Consider the following 21,370-nt stretch of genomic DNA (forward strand, 5'->3'; position numbering starts at 1 on the left):
AATACATGTCATACAATATAAATTCAAAAAACTGGGACACAACAGACCCACAACATAAACATGTTCCACTGCCTTGAACAATCCTTTAAAATCAGCTTTAGATTTTTTTCTTATAAATTACTGTACTGTATTACTTTAATTTCTATATTTTTTTAAATTATTTAGCGGGCTAAAAGGAATTGCTTGCAGGCCAACATTCTAATAATTCAGAGCATTGTTACGTTTCAGGAAAATGTTTTGGCTACCAAAAGAAAAAAAATATATATGCTGTATATATACAGTATATCCCATTCATTTTCCCATCCACACTGTGGAACTTCTTGTTGATGCTTCGCTGATGATGTTTTCAGTGTTCCATGTAGAAAAAGAAGAACAAAAATATAACTGGCCCTCACAGAGCATGATTTGTAACAAGGTTTTTTGACAATTAATAATATCATTGTTCTTTCAAATGCCAAAGGTATGTTTTGATTATCAATAAATCTAATAGTGTATATAAAGTCAATGTAGGACTACAACATAGAGTGGAAACTACAATATGGGTAGAAATGAGCTGCTCGGTGGCGCTCTCCGTTTGCTTTTCTAGTTATAAATAAATATATTTCGGGCTGTTTAACATATTTATGTAATTAGGAATATGTTTTTGGGTGTTCTTTCAGCGATTTTATAAAGCTGACAATAATCTTAAAATTACTGTATCGATGAAAGAGCAATGATTTATTTAGAAATCGTTGATAATGAAAATGTAATCCATTTGTAAAGGTCTTTCGAAATCCTATTTTCTGCGCATTTGAAAAGGACCTAAAATGCCTTATCTGGGCTTTGTAATTGAAAATCATTGCATCAGCTCCGGCACTGAGTCTGATGGATGTCACATAAATGTTGATTTGTTCTGAGTGGTTTTCCCCCACACAACACCTCCATTATTGCTTTTTTATTACTTTTGTTGTTACTGTTTTCCATTGAGAAATAATTCTTTAATATATATTTCAATATTTCCACGCTTCTCACCTCTGCTGTGTTTTCATATCTCCGCTGAATGTGACGGAGCTTAGGCAAAGTATTTCTCTTGCAGTTAGACATACGATGCTCACATCTCACATCGGGTAGTTTCACGTCGGCAGCCTTAGTGTTCCCCGGTGAGTAGTGGCACATTAAGGAATAACAAATGAGTCCATGACCCAGGCTAGTTATTCAGGGTGTGCTTGTGGAGTAGGCGAACAGCATATGCTATTTACTTTGCAGTATATTCATAAGTGAAAATTGCATTGTGCTTCCATTTAGAGAGCGGGGTGATGGAGTGTGGAGGAAAACAAAGAGATTGTCACTCTCCAGTGTTCAGATGATGCTGCAACACTCCGGTGAAAGGCTCACACATTGTGGGTGTCATTTTAATGGTGACACTGACTTATCAACATGTTTATGTGCCTCCATTTCGAACCACTTTCAAAAACACCCCTGACTGCATTCATATGCTTTTGCGCTTGTGTTTTTCAACTTGAGTCCTTGATGCATTAAAGTGCACGCACATGACTCTTCACCCATGAACTCTGAGCCTCACTCAACGTGGGTCGGCTGATAATAATTCTCACGAGACCGGTGCACCCTGTTGAGGTCACTTAGCACTCACTGCCACGGCTCATTTGACCTCTGCACTTAACATCTTTGACTATTTCATGGTGTGGTTAAACCCTGATGAAAGTATCTGTGATTGGTCAGATAAAGTGTGCTTCACTGACACGCCCTCGGTAAAGTGAAGGTCGTGGTATGTTTGACAAACATTGGGCAGAGGTCAACCTCCTGCATCTTGTGATCTAAAACAGTGTCCTAGCGTACATTTTTTTGTCATGCTCGCACCTAGAGCTGGGCAATATATAGAGATTCAAGATATATTGAGTTTTCTATTTTGACGATATAGAAAAATACAATATCTGCGATATAGATATATATATAGCTTATTTTGTTTTAAAATACTAATTTTAGGAGTCACTGTTTTCAGTACTTCTCAGAACAACATGAAAAGCACAGTTATATGGATTTCTGAGTGCGTCCTAACCCAGACCTTCCCCTGAACAAGCCACACTACGCAACTCACTCACACGTGCTGTCCCTTATTGGAGAAAAAGACTACAGTAACACATATTGTGCAGCTGTTAGTTAATAAATGTACCTGTGTGGCATTTTGAATTACCAAATTTAACCCAAAATTGCCTTTCTGGTAAGACTTTATTTCATTTAAAATGATTGAGATTTATATCGTATATCGACATTTTGGGAAAAAATATTGAGAAATGAATTTTGGTCCATATCGCTCAGCTCATCTAGCACCAGATGTTAACGTTAAAGAGATGAACATGCTGCTTGTTATTGGTCATTTGTAATATGTTTACTCTAAGGACCTGCCATCTTACTTAAATCTTGAATCAACTCCGACATGACATGTTTTATTATATATGTCAGTGTTTCTGAATAGGGGTACACGATGGAACTACAGGGGATACTTGAGAGAGAGGGTGAGTGGAAAATAACCAAAGAAAGCATTAAAAACATGTGGTATTATAATTTTTACTTAAAGGTAGGGTAGGTGATTTACAAAAGCTCGCATGATTTTGAATGTAGCCTCCCTGATGGCTCCGCCTTTAACCCCCTCCCCTCTGTGCTCCGTCACACTCACATGCATGTGCACAGCTGCTGCAGAAGAGGAGCTCAGCTCATTACTTGTATTGTGTAGAAACTTTGCTGTCTCATTCAGCAGTAAGTAAACAATAAATTTTACCATTATGTATGTCAGCAGTGATGCGCTTTCAGCGTGAGCTTGTGCATGCGAGGGGTCGAGAACGAGCAGGGAGACAGGAAGACGTGATTGGTTAAAAAAAACAGTTTTTTTTTTTCCATTGGTCGAAGTTGTTACAGGTTTACAGCTGCTTTTTCAGAGCACATAAGATCTTAATTTCTGTCAGGACATAAAGACAATTTCAACCAAAAACTTAAAAAGTGTATCTGGAGAAAATTACCTACCCTAGCTTTAAAAATCATAATCATAATAATGAAGATGGAAATAATCTTGATTAGAACATGAACTGAAAATACAAGAGTGAGTTTTGATCCCCCACCAGGTGTGAGATGACCAGAAATGGTAAAAACTATAGAAATAAATCTATTCAGGTGACGCTAAATACCCTTTCATTTCACTTATTTGCAAAATTAGATCATTTAAAATGTGTGTTATCACTCATTCATTCTATCATTATGCTCTATGGTTGTTGTAGTCAGACAAAGAATCAGAATCAGAAAATGCTTTATTGAACCCCGGGTGATAATTAGACAGAAACTAGAAAGAGCAGCATATATATATATTTAAAAAAAAAAAAAAAAAGTATTTCCCATGTCAGTTATTCACTGAATGATCAGGAAATCTGTTTCAATTAAACGGATAGAGAAGTTGTTGCTGGTTAAACATATAGAAGGCGCTTTAACTTCAATCAATCAGTAAAAATAAATGCACATCAGAAAAAAAAAATCTAGAATTCATAGATTATCTGCCTTATTCACCAAATTATTCATCAATTTCAAACTTGCGACCACAACTGTCCCTAACTGTTAACCATCCTTCTACTCCAAACCCATAATCCTTTGCCACCACTCTCCGCCTCCACATGATGTCAGCCAGGATGAATGTAGTCTCACAAATAATTACATGAATGATGCATTAGAGAAGAAAACCACATTTATTCTGATGACAACACAATAAGCTTTTGTTGCATATACTATAATAGAAAAATGTGAAGGTTACAGGGAGGAAAATGTATTAAGAATCCAGAAGGACATTTGTAAGTACTGTTGAGCTGCAGTAGCTACTGTAGGCTGGGAACAGAACGTCACAAGGCTTATCAAAGGTTGTCAATAATTATACAACAGAAGAACAAATGTCTAAGAAAGTCTTTAGGGAAAAAGTCCCAAAATCTACCTTTGCGTGCACGTGCACCAGACCACTATTGTGGAGATAAAAGCGCATTTCTTTAGGTGGTGGGGCTCCTGGGTAAGGCGGGCATTGCCGTCTCTGTGGTAATAATGGATTTTTTGATATGGGCTCCACATGAAATTTTAATCTCTGGAATATTAGCTCACTGAAGGAGATACAAAATCAAATCAGGGGGTCGTGATTAAGCGGGTGGAGCGCACATCGACCCATTTAAATTCACATTAACCCAGCCTCAAAATGTATGAACCATGACATTGATGGCAGACATAATTCAGCATTGTTATGTCTGTTTTTGCAAAGTGAAGGTGGGATTCCTCTAATGTTCCTCAACAAAGGAGATATGATCGGCTGCTTGATGAGATATTAAACTTCCTCTATGAGATAATAGATATGATAATGAACTTTTTAATGTTACTGATGTCAAAATAACAATGACTGATCTTTGAAACGTGGGTCATTGCATTTCGGGGTTTTCACTACAAGACGTTGAATGGCTATCAACCAGACAGATTGGGTACTAGCCTAATCAGCAAACAGGACTTAAAGACAATGTCGATTTCATCTGTGGGAACCTGCTTTTCTTTATTGGAACAATCTCTTCTCCATCCATTTGGCTGCTTTCTGACTTAGAATACAATATTTGAAATGGCTTAACTCAATGTTGGGCAGGAGTGAATATTGAGAACAAGTTACTTTCTAAGTCTAGTCTAGACCATGATTACCTCTAGCAGGCCCATCCAATGAAAATAGGGTTTTATTCTCCTGGGGGAGGGAGTTGTACCAAATCTCTCGTCTCTGCAGAATCAATCATTAATGCTGAAGATTTGGGAACACAGATCTGACCGCAAAGTCCACAAAAAGCAGACAGACTCATGACTATCACAGTGAATCAGGTAAAGGTCCGGTCAGGGCCGTCTAGTGTTTAGGATAGAGGAAACAACCAGTCAGTTATCATCACAACCAACTGATATCATCTCTTTCTCTATTTCCCAACACTGAGTGATGTGAAAAGGCCAAAGGAGAACAAATACTCAATTTAACTTTCAGAAACATAAGGTGCGTCACACCAACCGGGATAAAAAACAGTCCAGGTTCAGTTAATTATGTCTTTGTTTTTTTAAATACAGTATAATGTTAATCTGCACAGAAATAATTCATAAGGACACATGAAAGCAATCAGAAGATGCGTTGATGTTTTCCTTATGAGAGAACTCGTAGGGATACATCAGTACAATCACCTCTGAGGAAGACTGGCAGTTGACAGTAGAAACATGTCAAGAGATAACATTTCCTTGTCTGAATAACTAAAACCTTATCATATATTGTTTAGGACGTATCAACAACACAAAAAAACCACATCACAACAACCATACCCTGACTATAGTTTTTACCACCTTCCTAATGTTCTTCTATTTTTCTTTTAATTTTTTTTACTATGTCCAATTTAGTTTAATAGAGAATGGTTATTAAATGACACAAAGCCAGTGTTGTCCTAGTTTTTTTGTTTTATTATTTTATATTTTTTTACAAGCAATGCCAGCAGAGAGCAATCCAATATCTTTGTAAAAACAAAATCCCACCTCTGTGTAAGCAAAGTCTTCAAAAAATATCACCCACTTTTGTTTCTTATATAGCATCTATCATCCCAGCATGATACTGAGGAGCGAGAAAAGCCTTTTCCCTTAAGCAGTAATGGGACAAAGATTGACAATGTGTGTTTGCCGTTGTGTTGGTTTAGAGCTCAACGTGGCCCTCGTTAGTGTCTATTTGTTTTTTATTCAACATCCACCATGCTGCACAAAAGCATTGAGAGTGATTCTGTATATTACACACAATGAGTAAATGTGTGCTGATCTTAAAACCAAACTAAGCAGCTCTGGGCCTTTGGGTGCGAGGACTCTCTCTGCTGTCATTGGCTTGGATTGCGCCCATGGGAAGAGTTCTGCAGCTGCAAAACGTGACATATTAATGCGTGCTTTGCAGCAATGTTAAGTCATTTGTAAAACTTTCATGTAGTCGGGCAATAATGTATTCCTGCAAAATAGAAAGCTCAGTGAGCAAGGTGATTTAAAACCTTACAGCAGTGGTCGGTCACTTTTATCACAGCGGAGCCACAAAAATGTGTTTGTTTGATCAGAGGGTCACATGATCAACATTCATGTCAGCATTTAAAATAATGAGCTATCTGAGCTTTAATACAGGAAATAAAACAGTTTTTATCGTAATTCTGTGTGTTTTTCTGTCATTTTGTGTATGTTTATTGTTGTCTGGCTCATTGTGAGGCATATTTTGCATTTCTGTAGTCCTTTTGTGTATTTTTTTTGTAAAATATATGTTTTTTGGAGTCATTCTGTATTTGTGCTGCCATTTTGCATTTTTTTTCAGTAATTTTTGTGTATTTATTTTGTCATTTTGCTTGTTTGTTAACACTGTGAGTTTGCAGAGTCATCTTTTGTGTTTTTCTTGGCTTTTTGTGTACTTTTGTTGTCATTTTTTGTATATTTTAATGAGTAATTTTGTGTATTAATGTTGTCGTTTTGTTCATTTTTGTCGTAGTTTTGTATGTTTTTGGAAACATTTCTATGTTTTTCCTCGTGTCTTTCACTGTATTTTCCTGCAATGTTGTAATTCTTTTTATTTATTTTAATGTATTTCTTGTTTTGTGTATTTTTCAGTCATTTTGTACATTTACTTTGGGGGCCACATAAAATCAGACAGAGGGCCTCATGTGGCACATGTGGCGTTTCCTCAGCCTGTGTTGATGAATGGTAAATCCTGTTGGTTGATCAATGATGTGTGCACCCAATAATAGATCAGCTTAAATATTTTCTGTTTCCAGCTTTTACAATAATTAAGGATTCACTCATTTGGGAAAATGTAATTGTGGTTAACACTGCCTCTTAATATCAATCATTGTGTGAAGGAAGAAAGAGGATCAAAGCTGAGAGATTATGAATAAGTGTTTAAATACAGGTCCAGGCTCTAGAGGCAAGCACGGAATCACAGCAGATACATTTAATATGAAACACAGGAAGCAGATAATCGCTGTAGATCAGAGGTCACCAAAAAGCACTTCCTAAATACTAAAATTTCACAGTTTCACTTTAATTAGAGGGTAAGATAATAAGTTAGGCTAGCAGTAACTCAAAAAGGTCAGAAATGTTGAGGTTTTAACATGAAACACTGTATTTCTCCTAATTTATGCAATAGCTTCATTTTCATCACATTTCATAGAAAATCATTTTTACTTTTTTTTTTTACTAGCCACTAACAAATAACCTTCATATTTAATAATTGTCACATTTTTTGAAGCTATATATTATATATGACCATACACCAAAACTCTGCAACACTTAAAAACATTTGTCCCAATGTTTCAGCGAAAATAAACATTTAAAACCTTATTAACAGTATTTAATTCTACAAAGTACTAATTTCCATCTGTTGTTTGTATTTATCTTTGTCAGTTTGAATCCTGGAAAGTAAATCAGATTTTAGATGGAGCTCATTGGTGACCAGAGGGCACCTCACGTGGTCCATGTGGGCTACCACCATCTTTAGATGATGAGATGCTGGTTGTAGCTCACTGACTGTGAGAAATAGGCTAAAGAGCCAGAAACATGACATGATGTTCATTGTACAAAGCAACATGTTAGCAGGTCGCTGTGACTTGTAGCGCATTAGGACGAGCTCGTTGGACTAGCTGACATGTTTTGATGCTTGAAGAAACTAGAATACATGGAGTAAACTGACACCATACACACACACACGCACAAATGTCCCCACGTCGACCTTAGCAATCAAACCCAGTGTTATAGCTTTGAGGCTGTAGTGCTAATTGTTTTAGCGCTGTTTTTCCTATAAACATATTGTCCTGGAAGCGTTACCTCTTCATAGGGCTGCTCGATTATAGAAAAAAATGATAATCACGATTATTTTAGGCATAATTGAAATCACGATGATTGATATGATTGTTTGTCAACCAAAAAGTGGTTTATTTTTTGTACAAAACAATGTAAAACATATTCTTTAAACATAAATAAAAAATAAAAGTATGTTCACTCAAAGTTAGTATTAATAATCGTTTTTTTCTCATGTGTGCCAAGCTTTGTTCTTTGTAGATATCTGAAAAATCATGTCATTTTTGTAATTGTTGAGTGTAATAATCACATTTTTGTTATTTGCACAGCCTTACCTTTGCAGATTACCTCTTGCTAAAAAAGGAAAGCTGGTTTTACCAAAAACCAAATCAATGAAACTACTGTAGATGTTGTTGTTGTGTAGAATAGGCATATATACAGTATATATATATATATATATATATATATATATATATATAGCTACTAAAAACAATGCTAAATTGTTCATTGTGATATGTCATTTTTGTTGAAGTAAGATATTTGTCAAGTTATTGCTAAGCCTACTTGTGCACATGCCTAGAAACACAGTTTGCCAATGGGGGTGTTTGTGATCTTCACTGTTGTGTGTTTGCAGCTTTACTGTTCACATCATATGGTAATCACAGTAAATGTGATGCCCCTGGTGATGGCACAAATCCCTCTGCCTTCCAGCCTTTTATTATTTGTTGCCAACATAAGGTTTGAATGAGAAATGGGGGATTTTCGTGAGCCCCCCCCCACTGAGCAGCAGAAGGCCCTCACATGGTACTAGCTTGCGCTTGTGTTGTCTTTGCTTCACGTCATACCATGCTGTTCTGTGATCAGCGCATTTAGAAATGTTGATACAAAAGTGTGTAGTGCGTGTGCATGTGTCGTCGTGTTTGTGCGTCAGCCTGACACGAAGCCCTTTCACCATCTGTAGTGTCAGACTTTGATTTAAAAAAATAAGTATATAAATAAATACATGCAGCTTCTTTTGGGGCTACGATTTCAACCTGACATCATTATAACTGGGAAAGAATGCTGCAGATATTTACACAACACTGTTTATTAGACACTTAATAATTCTATTAAAGAATGTTCTCACATATTTTGCATGTGTGTAGTTGTGTGCCTGACTGTACTGACATTATTGGATGATAAGATGCACTGTGAATTCTTAAGGTTGAAAATGTTTTAGAGTCACAAGCTGGGTTTCCGTTACCATTGGAAATGCGCAAAATCTAAATAGCGCAATAAAAACTGGTAATGGAAACACCTGAATTTAGGAAAAAAACGCTCAAATATTGCAAAAAAGTTCTTTCGCTTTCATAAGGAGGTATTACAGACGTTTGCATATTGAAACGTGTGACATACCTGGTCACATGACCACTGCTCTCCGAGTAAACATGGTGCGGTACGTGTGGACAGAAGAGGAGACCGGGACATTTCTTAGCATTAGACTTAAAAATGATTAGTGCCACATTAGACGTGAAACAACAAAGGAATACGGAGTGTTATAAGGAAGTTTGGAGCATCCGTCTTCTGCAGCAAAGTCTCGTGGAATGAGATTTTACGTGAGTTCAGAGGCTCCTCCCCAAAACAACGTTCAATGGAAACACGTTCAAAGCACAGTTATACTTTGTCGACATTTAGAAATGTCGTTTTTATCTGTAATGGAAACTACAGAAAAGCTTCTTATGGAAGCACTTGATAGACCAGTGTTTCTCAAATGGGGGTACGTGTACCCCTAGGAGTGCACAATGCCAACCCTAACCCTTCAGGGGATACTTGAGAGAGAGTGGAAAATTAGTAAATAAAAGCATGAAAAATATTGAATCTGTACTAAAATGTGTATTTTTGGTTAAAAATTAATATCATGACCATGAACTGAAAATACACTGTCATCTCCCACCAGAAATGATAAAAACTGTAGAAATTAATCTATTCAGGAGGCTTTAAATACTAATAATAATGATAATAATGCATTGGATTTTATATAGCGCTTTTTCACAGACTCTCAAAGCACTTTACATTGATGTGCGTTATTCTTTCACTCCACACGCAGTGGTGGTAAGCTACTATTGTAGCCACAGCTGCCCTGTGACAGACTTACAGAAGAGAGGCTGCCATAGTGCGCTATCAGTCCCGACCACCACCAACATCATCACACACCACATTCATACTGCGCAATTTGGGTAAAGTGCCTTGCCCAAGGACACGACGACAATGATTTGGCTAGAGTGGGTCATGGTCACCCTCTCTGTTTCATTCCACTTTCTTTACAAAGTTACAGTCATTCACTCCCTCGTTATGCATTTATTTTTTACAGTATTTTGGGCAAAATGTTGTAGCTGGACAAAAAGGGGGTACTTTGATTCAGAAATAATAGAATGGGGGTACATCAGCCAAACAAGTTTGAGAACCACTGCGATAGACAATGAACTCTTTAGAAAGAAATCAGACACAATAATATGAACGGAAAATATTGGAAATTACTCATCAAAGGGCGGCGAGTTGTCTGATTTACGTAGTGTGTTGTTTGTAATGAAAGTACGTCTATGGTGCTACCGTTCTCTCTCTCTCTCAATACCCACGTTTTACAAGTTAAACTCCAGCTTTTTACACATACATGCTTCTCTTTTCCGCCTTCTTTGTCTCGCACACTTCCTCAGTCTGGTGAATGCATACTGCAGACTCAGTCTGTCATAACAATGTCTGAGTCAGATTTACAAACCATATACAAAACAACAGCAACGCTTCCTCTGGCATCTGCAAAGTTGTCAACGAACGCATCCCCACAGCAGCCGAAACAGCAACTGCTGCCTTCTTGCATTTTTTTCCACAAGTCATCACATAAGCCATTGTCCTCCGCTTTAATTGTCCTTCTCCAGGCAGCTGCTTAATTACACAACAGGCCACTACAGTACACCTGGGAAAGTGACAAAAGGAGTTATATTTAGGATTGACAGTTCATTACAACACAACACAATCGTGCACACGTCGGTGGATTCTTTAGTTTGATGGATGGAGAATTATTTCACATAAATATTATACATTTAATTCAGGGGTCACCAAACTTTCTGAAACCGGGAGCCACTTCAATCGTACTGAGTAATCCGAAGGGATTGATACCTTTTTACATATTAAATATGTAAAAAGGTAGGAAAAATTCAACATGCAACACTTTTTTTTATTAAATTGCATAATAAGTTGTTGTTCTTATATTCCTACTAATCGTAAAACATGTAACATTTGTACAATTTAACAATTGCATCTCATAACAATTTGCAGCTTCTTTAATACAATTATATCTGCAATGTTTCAGTGAAAATACACATATAAAGATGTTCATTTTATAAAAACACTTGTTAAGTGCAGCAGTAAGTAATTTACTGTCACCTGTGTTTTTCTTTGTGAGCTTGAAACCTGGCAAGTAAATCACATTTTAGCTCAATGCTTACTAGTGCTCCTGTAAGAACAGACCTGAAGGACCCTCTTGTGGTCCATGCAGGCTACCTGGTGCCCGCGGGCACCGTGTTGGTGACCACCGCTTTAAACTCTAAACTGAGCTTCATGCTAGGGATGCAGACGGAGAAGCTTGGCAGTGGTAATGTTGGAACGAGGGGAAGATTGAAAAACAAGGTAGGGAAGAGACAACAAGGTGAAAGAATGTGAGCGATATTAGAAGAGAGACAATGAAGTGAGAGTGGCAGATGCAAAGCCTCTAAATGGTGTTCATTGCAGTGCCTCCAGTCGAGAGTTATGTTTCCCAAAGGTGGAACGAGCGGTGCCTGATGTGTCTGTATCCTCCAGCGCTGTCAGAAGGCGAAGAATAGCGTTCTTTAATGTGCCATATCTGGCTGTTATGTCAGTTGTTTTTCATGCTTTTGCTTAGCTTTTTTAATCTGTTAACCTTTTGCGTTTGATGTGAGGCTTCACTCTTCTCTTTTTATTCCACAACCCAGATCTTGACTAATACCCCCCCCCCCCCCCACACCCCTGGAGCATAGTAATGTTCTCAGAAAATTACAGCGAGGTAAACAGAGCAGGGTGTTGAAATGAAATAACTGCTACGGGGCTGTCAGCTCTAGCGAGGGGGCCATCCGTCAGCTGGAAATGACACGTCGTCCACCCCCGCTCCCTCCTGTCACACACACAGTCGGATCTCTCCTGTCCTCCTGGTGGCAAGGTGAAGGAATTATGCTCATCAAAGCCCAAGCGCTGCCTGGAGCCTTTCCATTAACCTTCTACAACACTGGTCAATGCCAAGGGAGACAGACTCAAGCAGCCATCACACACACGCACACACACACACACACACACACACACACACACACACACACACACACACACACACACACACACACACACACACACACACACACACACACACACACACACACACACACACACACACACACACACACACACACACACACACACAGTGCTAACAGTGTTTAGAAATAAATATATATATAGCAATAAGTGCACACGTGCGTATCTAATGTTACAAATACACATGCATAGTTAATCTGATATAGGATACGCACGGGTACACACACACACACACACACCAACACACAACTCCATTACAGTTTCATTCAAAGCCTGACAAGCAGAGGGTGTACAAACGCTGACATTAAAAAGAAAATTAAATCTCCTCATGGAACAGGCCGGCCCATCTCACCTCCTGTCAGAATTCTCCAATTTACAGCGCGCTCTGTAACCTTCTCATCTGGGTGTTTAAGGCTTTGCGGTGCGGAACGTCATCAAAGGGAGAACTTAGTGAGGCAGCCGAGCATTGACGAGGCCTCCCTGTGATAATCCAACCCCCCTACTCTGCAAATGTAGGCCCCCGCTTTAGCCTTGTACGTCGTCCGTGTGTTACCGCTTCCCATTCTGTGCCACCACGTGCACGGCTACACGCTTAGTGTTTTTCACTAAGCAGAAGGCAGACTTGTATAAGCTCTAGTATCCCTGTCTTAGCCTAATGAGTGAGTCAGTCAATCTTTCCTTTGATCCAGACCGACTCTCTTCTTTGCAATCCTTTTTCTGCCATAATCCCTAAAAAAATTAATAATTAAACTTTTAAGGCATTGCATGTTTAAATGCCTTAACAGAAAAGTAATGTCTTTTCATTAGATTTTTACAGGCAGTTTAAATTAAGCCTCATGTATTCAAAAATTGGAACTTGTGAGCCTGTTTTCACACCTTGTGAAGCGCCCACATGTGACTGAAGATCCTGGTTAAAGGAGAACAACGCTGTAATCTTTGGGCCCCCGACTTCCTCCCAAAGGTTTTAATCAGATCAAACATGTCCTGTCGGATAAGACGGCTAATTAATCTGATGAGGGACCACTCCTCTCTACTGACAGATGGAGAAATGGAGGCAGGATGTTGGTAAAGATACTTCCTCTCCTCCTTCTTAACCTCCATCTCCACTGACAACACAGAGAAAATGTTTCATGCTTTCATGAGGAGGAATTTCAGGCGTTTCAATATTGAAACTTGTCGTAAAAGCACTATGGCAACACTTTTTCCGCAAATACCCGTCACAGAACGTGACATACATGACGTGAGGTACCTGGTCACATGACTACTGCTTTCCGAGTAAACATGGCGCGGTACGTGTAAACAGTAGAGGAGATCAATACATTTCTTAGTATTAGACTTTAAAATTATTAGTGCCACATTAGAAGTGAAACAACAAAGGAATACAGAGTGTTATTAGGAGGTTTGGAGCGTCCGTCTTTCTGCAGCGAAGTCTCACAGGACGAGATTTCACGGTTACGAGGCTCCAGCGCAATTATGCTTTGTCGACATAGAGAAATATCGCTTTTATTTTGAAAAAAATCTGTAATGGAAACCCAGCTAGTGTTGTGTATTGATTGCTAGGCTGCATAAGTGCCACAAGATAGGCTAATAAAGATTATTAGCTGACATTTTTACGTTGTCATTTAAACTTGAAGCCTTTTTTCTGGGTGGATTCATACTATGGTGTAATTATCTGCAGAATGACAGAATTTACTTCGACTTCTTGTCCTTATTTTTCCTCATATTTTGGCCCGTTGCCAGTTTTTGAAGGTTAGGAGGGAAAAACTTGGCCGCTCCACCATCGCTACTCTTAGACTAATGGAGCATTTTCCTTTATTAATGTTATAATTCCATAAAGTTTAATAGACGTGAGATGGACGATGGTAATCGGGATGAATTCAACAGGCTTTTATATTATGTTGTGGAGCTTGAATCCGATTATTGCCATTCTACAGGTCGGAGCATCATTTAAAAACCTTCCACTACTCACATCATTGATCATTGCTTTAAAAAAAAAAGAGACGTGGGTTATAAATTAGTTTGACATTTATGAATATTTCATTATACAGCATACATTACGTACATTTTTAAAAGCCTTGTCTATGTCCTGTACATGCTGTTGTGGATACTTGCAGGGGTTTCTGTCTGGCGTCTTTCCCAGCCGTGTCTGGGAAAGATCCTGAATGGGACACACTATTTTAACATATGGTAATGCCAAAGTAGTAAACAGATTATCTTTGGCTACGTTCAGACAGCAGATTTTAATGTAGATTTTGGATTTTTTTTTTAGAAATCCAATTCATTTGTGTGCTTGTTCATAGTAAACCTTAAATGCAGCTTCTATTGGCTTCTGTGACAGATATTTAACCAAAACGACGGTTCAACTGAAAGACTTACATGTAAACTGTGATGTAGTAGTTACTCAAAGAAGTACGGTGTACATTTTAGGACATCCTCAGGTCTCAGTGAGGTATCATACACCTTGATGGTAGAACTCTAATGGTAGTATAGACTTCACTTCCTATTTCAGCTGGAAGTGATGCGTGTATCTGTAGTAAGATGGCTGATAGTAACATCCGAACGCTGCGTGTCACTTTAAACTCTACTGTGGATAGTTTTGGTGGCTAAATGACTGCTGCGGCTGTTTCCACTTGTTTCTGTGTTGAACAGAAAAGACCCTCAGGAAGCTCAGGCTACACCTACACCACCAGCTGTGCTGAGTCACCTAGCCAGGGGCAACCTCTGGGCAACACATTGAAAGCCTTGTTGGGAAATATTGAGTTGGGCCCTGTAGTGCACTTAATCTCTAAACTTATCTATTAAACTGTGGTTAAAAGGAAGCACCCAGAGGGCCCCGTGGAAGCAGTTTTATGTATAACATGGGAAACTTTAATTTAGACGTGCCTTTTTAAAATACTTTCTACTCTCACAAATCCATAGTGTAAGCAATGTTCTCATTTACAAGCACATGCAAGAATAAAGCCCGAGGCTTTGTAATTTATTTATTAGCTCTATTGCATTGAGTAAATGAGTGTGTGTGTGTGTGTATGTCAGTAAGGTGAGATATCAGAGTTTGGTTGCACAGTCCATCACTGCAATGAGTCACAAAACTTCCACAGCAACAAGGTGAATTATTATTCCACAGCCTGTTCAGCTAATAATAAAGGCTCTATTTCTCACACTTTGCTCTTCCTTTCTCCTTTTCTGCCATCAATCCATCCTCCCCCTCCCCCCCTCCACCCCTCTGCTCCTCCACATTCTGGCCCTGCAGCAACAAGAACAAGACCCCACCAACCTGTACATCTCCAACCTGCCAGTATCCATGGATGAGCAGGAATTAGAGAATATGCTGAAGCCAATGGGTCACGTCATCTCCACGCGGATATTGAGGGACGCCAACGGAGTCAGCAGAGGCGTTGGCTTTGCAAGGTAAACAGTTCCATTAGTGACATACCCTGTCATCATTGTAAACAGTACCCTAAGATTGAGACTATAACGGAGATCATAGGAGGCCCCATGCATGTGACTACACATCTACCACTATCCAGACTTATGACTTATTTAATAATGTTGTCAATAGAAAATGAGAAGAACCTGCACTATGATCATGGTTATATTGTTTCATCTAATGCTCCAAAAGTTACTAAAACAGGGTTCCTTAAAAACTCTATAAAGGCACTAAATTCATGAATCTAAAAATAAGGCCTTAATTGTCGTTAAAATGTCTGAAATCAATGTTTCTAAAGTCTTACATTTTAACACATAATAAGCATGATTTTATGATTGTAATTAGTCTCACATTTCAAAATACAGACCCTTTCCAAAAAATTAGAATATCATGGAAAGTTGTTTAATTTCCATACTTCCATTCAAAAATTACCTGTCTAACAAAGATTTTTCCTAATAGTTTTTATGTAAATGATGTGGTGTTATTTGTTTTTTCCCCAATAATGTTAACTGTGAAGTTGGTCTTAAATTTAATTTCAAATGGCAATAAAAAGTATTGAATTTAATTTGACTATACAGTAGCTGAAGGAACCCAATGAAATATTAGAGCTTCCTGAAGGTGACGAATAATTCTTTGGACAAAACTTTAAAACTTCACACAAATGCACAGATCACAATGTTTTCTACAAGCAGCATAGGAGATTATTGTTTGTCATTTCCTCTAACCGAAGGAGAGCAACAGTTCTTGTTACTCCTCGAAGACCCACAATATATTGCAGGACTCATCAAACTGCAGACACACACAATAATATAACTGTTGGCAGTAATGTACTCTGAAAACAATAATAAACTCTGAGCTCAAGGACAGTTTTTAAACCCCGAAAAGCCCAAAAGTGCTGCCAAGGTATCATCAGGTGACTGCTTTGCTCTCACTGGCTACTTTTATGTTTTTTTTTTTTTTATTTTCTTGTTTTAACCACACATACCTACTAAGTACAGTATGTGGCTCAGACCATAGGTGAAGAGTGTCCATCCACTGTGACAATCAAACCATGCTCAACACTCCACACCTTTGCACCTCAGCTTGAACTGTGGACGCATGACGGGAGGAATCCATGTTTTGATGTTGTTTGAACGTCAAAGCTGATACTAAAACTCAACAGACCGTGCAAACCAAAATTCAGCCTGCAGCTTTAAGTGTTGTTTAATCTGGATTGTTGTTAGCCTATGCATAACGTAACAGTACAATGTTGTTTCCTTGGTCCTTTATAAACTTTATAAAGATGGTTGTGTGTAAAAAAAAATACCACAAAATCAGTCATTTTTTAAATACCTGAAATTATGCAACATTAAAATGCACTTAGTCCCTTCTTTTATGGTACCATCTAGTGAATAAAAATGGGAACTGTGAGCCACTTTAAAATGCGAATCAATTTGTGTGAAAGTGAAAGCAAAATTACTTCTCACATAACTTTATACAAAGTTAAAGCCTGTTTACATTAGACTTCTGAAAGTAATACAGTAACTATAATGAAGTATTGAAACCTCCACATTCATTTTGTTCATGTCTGTGCAGCAAGGACCATAAAAAGCTGCAAATCCACTGGAATACAAACTGTGTAGAAGGCGTTTGTAGAAACTCAGAAGTTCAGTAGTCCCTCGCTATAACGCGGTTCACCTTTCACGGATTTTTTTTACAGTGCAATTTTGGATGCATTTTGTTACAGCGTATGAACGTGCATTGTGTTCTGTGTCCTGATTGGCTAATGCTGCGTTCACCCACCAGCAACACATCCAACTCTGTGAGTTTCACTGCCTGCTGAAGCGAGGAGCTGTGCTCCTTTTTCTCCTCTCATAAACATAAACCACCAGTGAAAAAAGCTGGTGTGATTTGCAGCTAATGCTATGCTAGCTCAGTGCTACAGAGAGAACTTTTACCTGCTACTACCACCTCCTCTCTGATTCTCCTCCATGCCAGCTCCAGGTGGTCACACACAGCTTCTACTCCATGGTTGAATGGGTGAACAGACCAGTGTCCATGTTGACGGCCTGACGTCATCGTAAACAAAGACTCTGATGGCGTTCGGCATCAATGTCTGATTGCTAGCAGTGTGACTCTGAAGTGCTGTATGTTTGAAAACAGGTTTATGTTTTAAAATCTACGAAAGATTGAACTTTGAGAGTGTTTAAACAAGAGAGGAATGTGAGAGGAAAGCCTTAAAACATGTATAATAGTAAAAAATAAAGCTGACTACTTTGCGGATTTCTCCTATTGCAGGTTATTTTTTAGAACGTAACCCCCGGGATAAACGAGGGACTACTGTACAGCGAAACTCTATTTATCGGGGGAATACGATGGGAAAAAGTCGTCAGGCATGCTCTGATTGGCTGAGGTGATTGATAATTGGCACCTTCATCAGCCAAAAGTGTACCCCATTCTTAAAGGGGCACGCTATTGGCTAAAAAAGTTATCTTGGCTAAAACAGTATCGCTACATACTTAAACCAACTTGCTGCACTTGAACTTTAACACATTTTATTAACAGATGGATCCAACATGGACAAAGATCAGCTTCTGACTGCAAAAATTACAATTAGAGATAAAAGTGACTAGTATGAGATAATTTATCTAATCCAATTAAATGTATTTATAGAACACATTTATCAATAAACAAGGTTTGACCAAAGTTCTGCACATTATAACATAAAACCCAGATATAACAGTATTTTACCTAAATCGTTACCATTAACAAAAATAAAATAGAAGTGTGACGATATCTCGATATGGCGATATATCGCAAAATCAATTTTTTTTTTTGCACGATCGATTATCGATATGCTCGTGCTAAGTATCTTTTTTTTTTTTTTGGTTTTAAGATTTATATTATTATTTTCAAAACCTTTTCTGCTTTTTCACTAAAATGTGCAGGTAGGTCTTCATATACATTTTGTCACTGTTGAAGGAACCAATATATATACATTTACTGGAAAACTGCACTATAATGGTGTCACTGGTTTTTACATTGGTATGTTGACACTAATTTACAGAAATGTTGCACTAAAATAGCGTCACTGTTCATAGGACACTTTTTTCAATTTATTGTCTTTCAGAGATATAAAATAAAAAATTGTATCTTTTCACTTTTCACTGACCAATATATTGATAATCGCAGTATCGTCATATCGTGAGATAATCGTTATCGTGAGCTTTGTAGCGCGTATTGTATTGTATCGTATCGTGAGATACCCAGAGGTTCCCACCCCTATTAGTGACATAATAAAAAAATAAATTTTTCAACTGTTAGCCTTGTGTTCCGGACTAGTGATTTTGTATTTGTCTGCACATCCCTTCAACCCAGTTACACCAAACCCTTCATACTCACAAATCCTACTACATCCTTAAATTATAGTTTCCACCACCGCTGTATTTCTAAGACAAAGCTTTTCAGTTTTTTTATTTTTCTACTTAGAAAAGTTTTCACTCAGCTTGTTAATCCCTAAAGTCATAAACTGTTTTGTCCTTGTCCTCTACAGCAACCACCAAGATATCATTCCTTTCCACAGTTTTCTTGCCTGTTTACCCAGAGGAAGCTGCTAGCTGCGGAAAAAAAACAAAAAAAAAAAACAAAAAAAAAAACATGCCATCATGCAGGGATTCCTCTAAATCACCTGCTCCAGTCGAACTCCGCTCCTATTCCCTGCTCAATTACAGCAGGTTGCAGCATGGCAGACGAGCTCAAACACACACAAACAGGCGCTCATGGTTGAATATGCACAGATCGGCAGCTAATCATGCCTACACAGCCATGACTAGTGGATGTTTGAATCCATCGCCGCACATTGAAAAGCAGGCGTTTATTTAAGTTGGACAGGTAGATCAGCATGGTCCAATAACAACCTGTCACTGACCACCTGTTCAAGCAGCTCACACTGAGGAGAGGAGACGAGTCAGAAAATAAGTTAAAAACCACAGGGGAAAATATAAAAGATCTGAGGAAATAGATACTGTAACCATTCAATATATTTTAGGTCAGTGTGCAACTAATAATAGTACCATGGTCCTCAGCATTTTCATTAATTACACACTGTGTTTGAAGAGGTTGGTTCAATATATATTTTACAAGATATATTTGGATGGCTCTGCATTATTGATTTGAATATTTGCATGTCCTTACAGTTTTACATCAACCTGCCAAGGGACTGTAGATGAAAATTAGCCATATTCTGCAATCTCAAATATTTACTTAAATGTTCATCAATAGAGATTGTCACTGTTTTTTACAATTTCAGAACTGATTTTTTTATTTTCAAAGTAGACAACTGGTCCATTTTCCAACACATATTTCTAATCACATTTTAATCATATCAATATTATTTATCCCAGAAGGAAATCACTTTCGTTACAGAGGCTCAAGAAATATTACAAATAAAATGAATAAACACTAAACAAAGAAAGAAAAACATACATAATTTGTCAAAGACTGTTAATTACATAAGGAATAAATACAAGTGCACACATTACAGTACAAAAAATAAAACAAGATAAATAATAATACAAATGTACAAATATAATACAGATAGTGTATATACAACAAATCATTATCAACAATCATTTAAATACATTACAAATACAAATTTGTTATTCATAAAGGCAACCAGGTGAGGATAAAATCAAAGAAAAAATAAAAATAAAGGGGGAAACAAAACTAAATAAATAAAATAAAAAAAACAAGACAGATTGTCACTTTTATAAATAAACATTTAGATGGAAAGGCTCTAAAAACTGAAAATCGAAGTGATATGGACAAATAAGAGGCCAGCATTTTGTTCTTGTTTAGACCTGCCAAAGTGTTGATATTTGGATTCATTTTTTTTGTCTTCATTAACAACAAACAGCAGCATTTAGTAAGAAAAACTTGTAGCATGTAAAATGTAATTTTAAAAACAAGATCAAAAAAAAAAAGAATTGAAAGGATTTTCCTAAATCAAAAGATTTAGCATCTCCAGAGTAAAAAACCACAAATGTCAAAGCAACACATTTTGGGACATCACAGAACTCCCATTAGCTGTGTCAACAGACAGACAGACAGACAGACAGACAGACAGACAGACAGACAGACAGACAGACAGACAGACAGACAGCTGTGGAGGGCTGGGCTGTGAGGGGCATTAGAGAGAGTAAACTGAGCTAAGTGTTTGTGGGCCGATCCATTACTGTTATCAGAGCCCATTACTCCAGAGCCAGCTCTAATCATTGCAGACAGCAGCACCTGATGCCATTAAGCAGCAGCACACACAGAACAGAACAGAAAAGCCTGGCTGCCCCCCTACAGCACCCACCGTCTACCTGACTTACGAACAATCTGTATGGCTGACCGCCTGCTTTCCCCCATGACTGCCCAACAGTCTACTTGCCTTATTTAAACCTTGTCTGCCTCTTTACTGAAGGGTGCAAAGGACAGACAGCACGGAGGATGATGTAAACAGGGAAAGTGTGACGAGGAAGCCCCAATCTTTCAGCATGAATAACCACACTAGAGACGGGCTCACACAATGACTGTAGTCCAACAAAAAGCTTAGTGCATCGCGTCTCACGATGTTACACAAGGTTGTTGAGCCCCAGAGACAATAGCGCAATAAATACTGAGCAGCACTGTCAACTCAAAGCATGAAGAAATGTTCTGTGGTGTGTGCAAGTACGTAAAATAGTGTCTGTATTAGTCTACTCCAATTCTGACTATTGTGAC

At 38.0% G+C, this 21,370-nt stretch overlaps 1 protein-coding gene across 6 annotated transcripts in view; it reads left to right on the forward strand.

The window, feature by feature from the left end:
- Positions 1–21,370, forward strand: part of rbms3 (RNA binding motif, single stranded interacting protein) — a 365,750-nt gene that overhangs the window by 233,099 nt on the left and 111,281 nt on the right. For all 6 annotated transcript variants that reach the window (XM_028460582.1, XM_028460581.1, XM_028460583.1 and 3 more), the window contains one exon: positions 15,449–15,606. In XM_028460582.1, coding sequence (XP_028316383.1) covers positions 15,449–15,606 — 158 coding nt within the window. The remainder of the gene's footprint in view (positions 1–15,448; positions 15,607–21,370) is intronic.

This window comes from Gouania willdenowi, chromosome 11 (genome assembly GCF_900634775.1).
Source record: "Gouania willdenowi chromosome 11, fGouWil2.1, whole genome shotgun sequence".
NCBI classification, from domain to species: Eukaryota; Metazoa; Chordata; class Actinopteri; order Blenniiformes; family Gobiesocidae; genus Gouania; species Gouania willdenowi.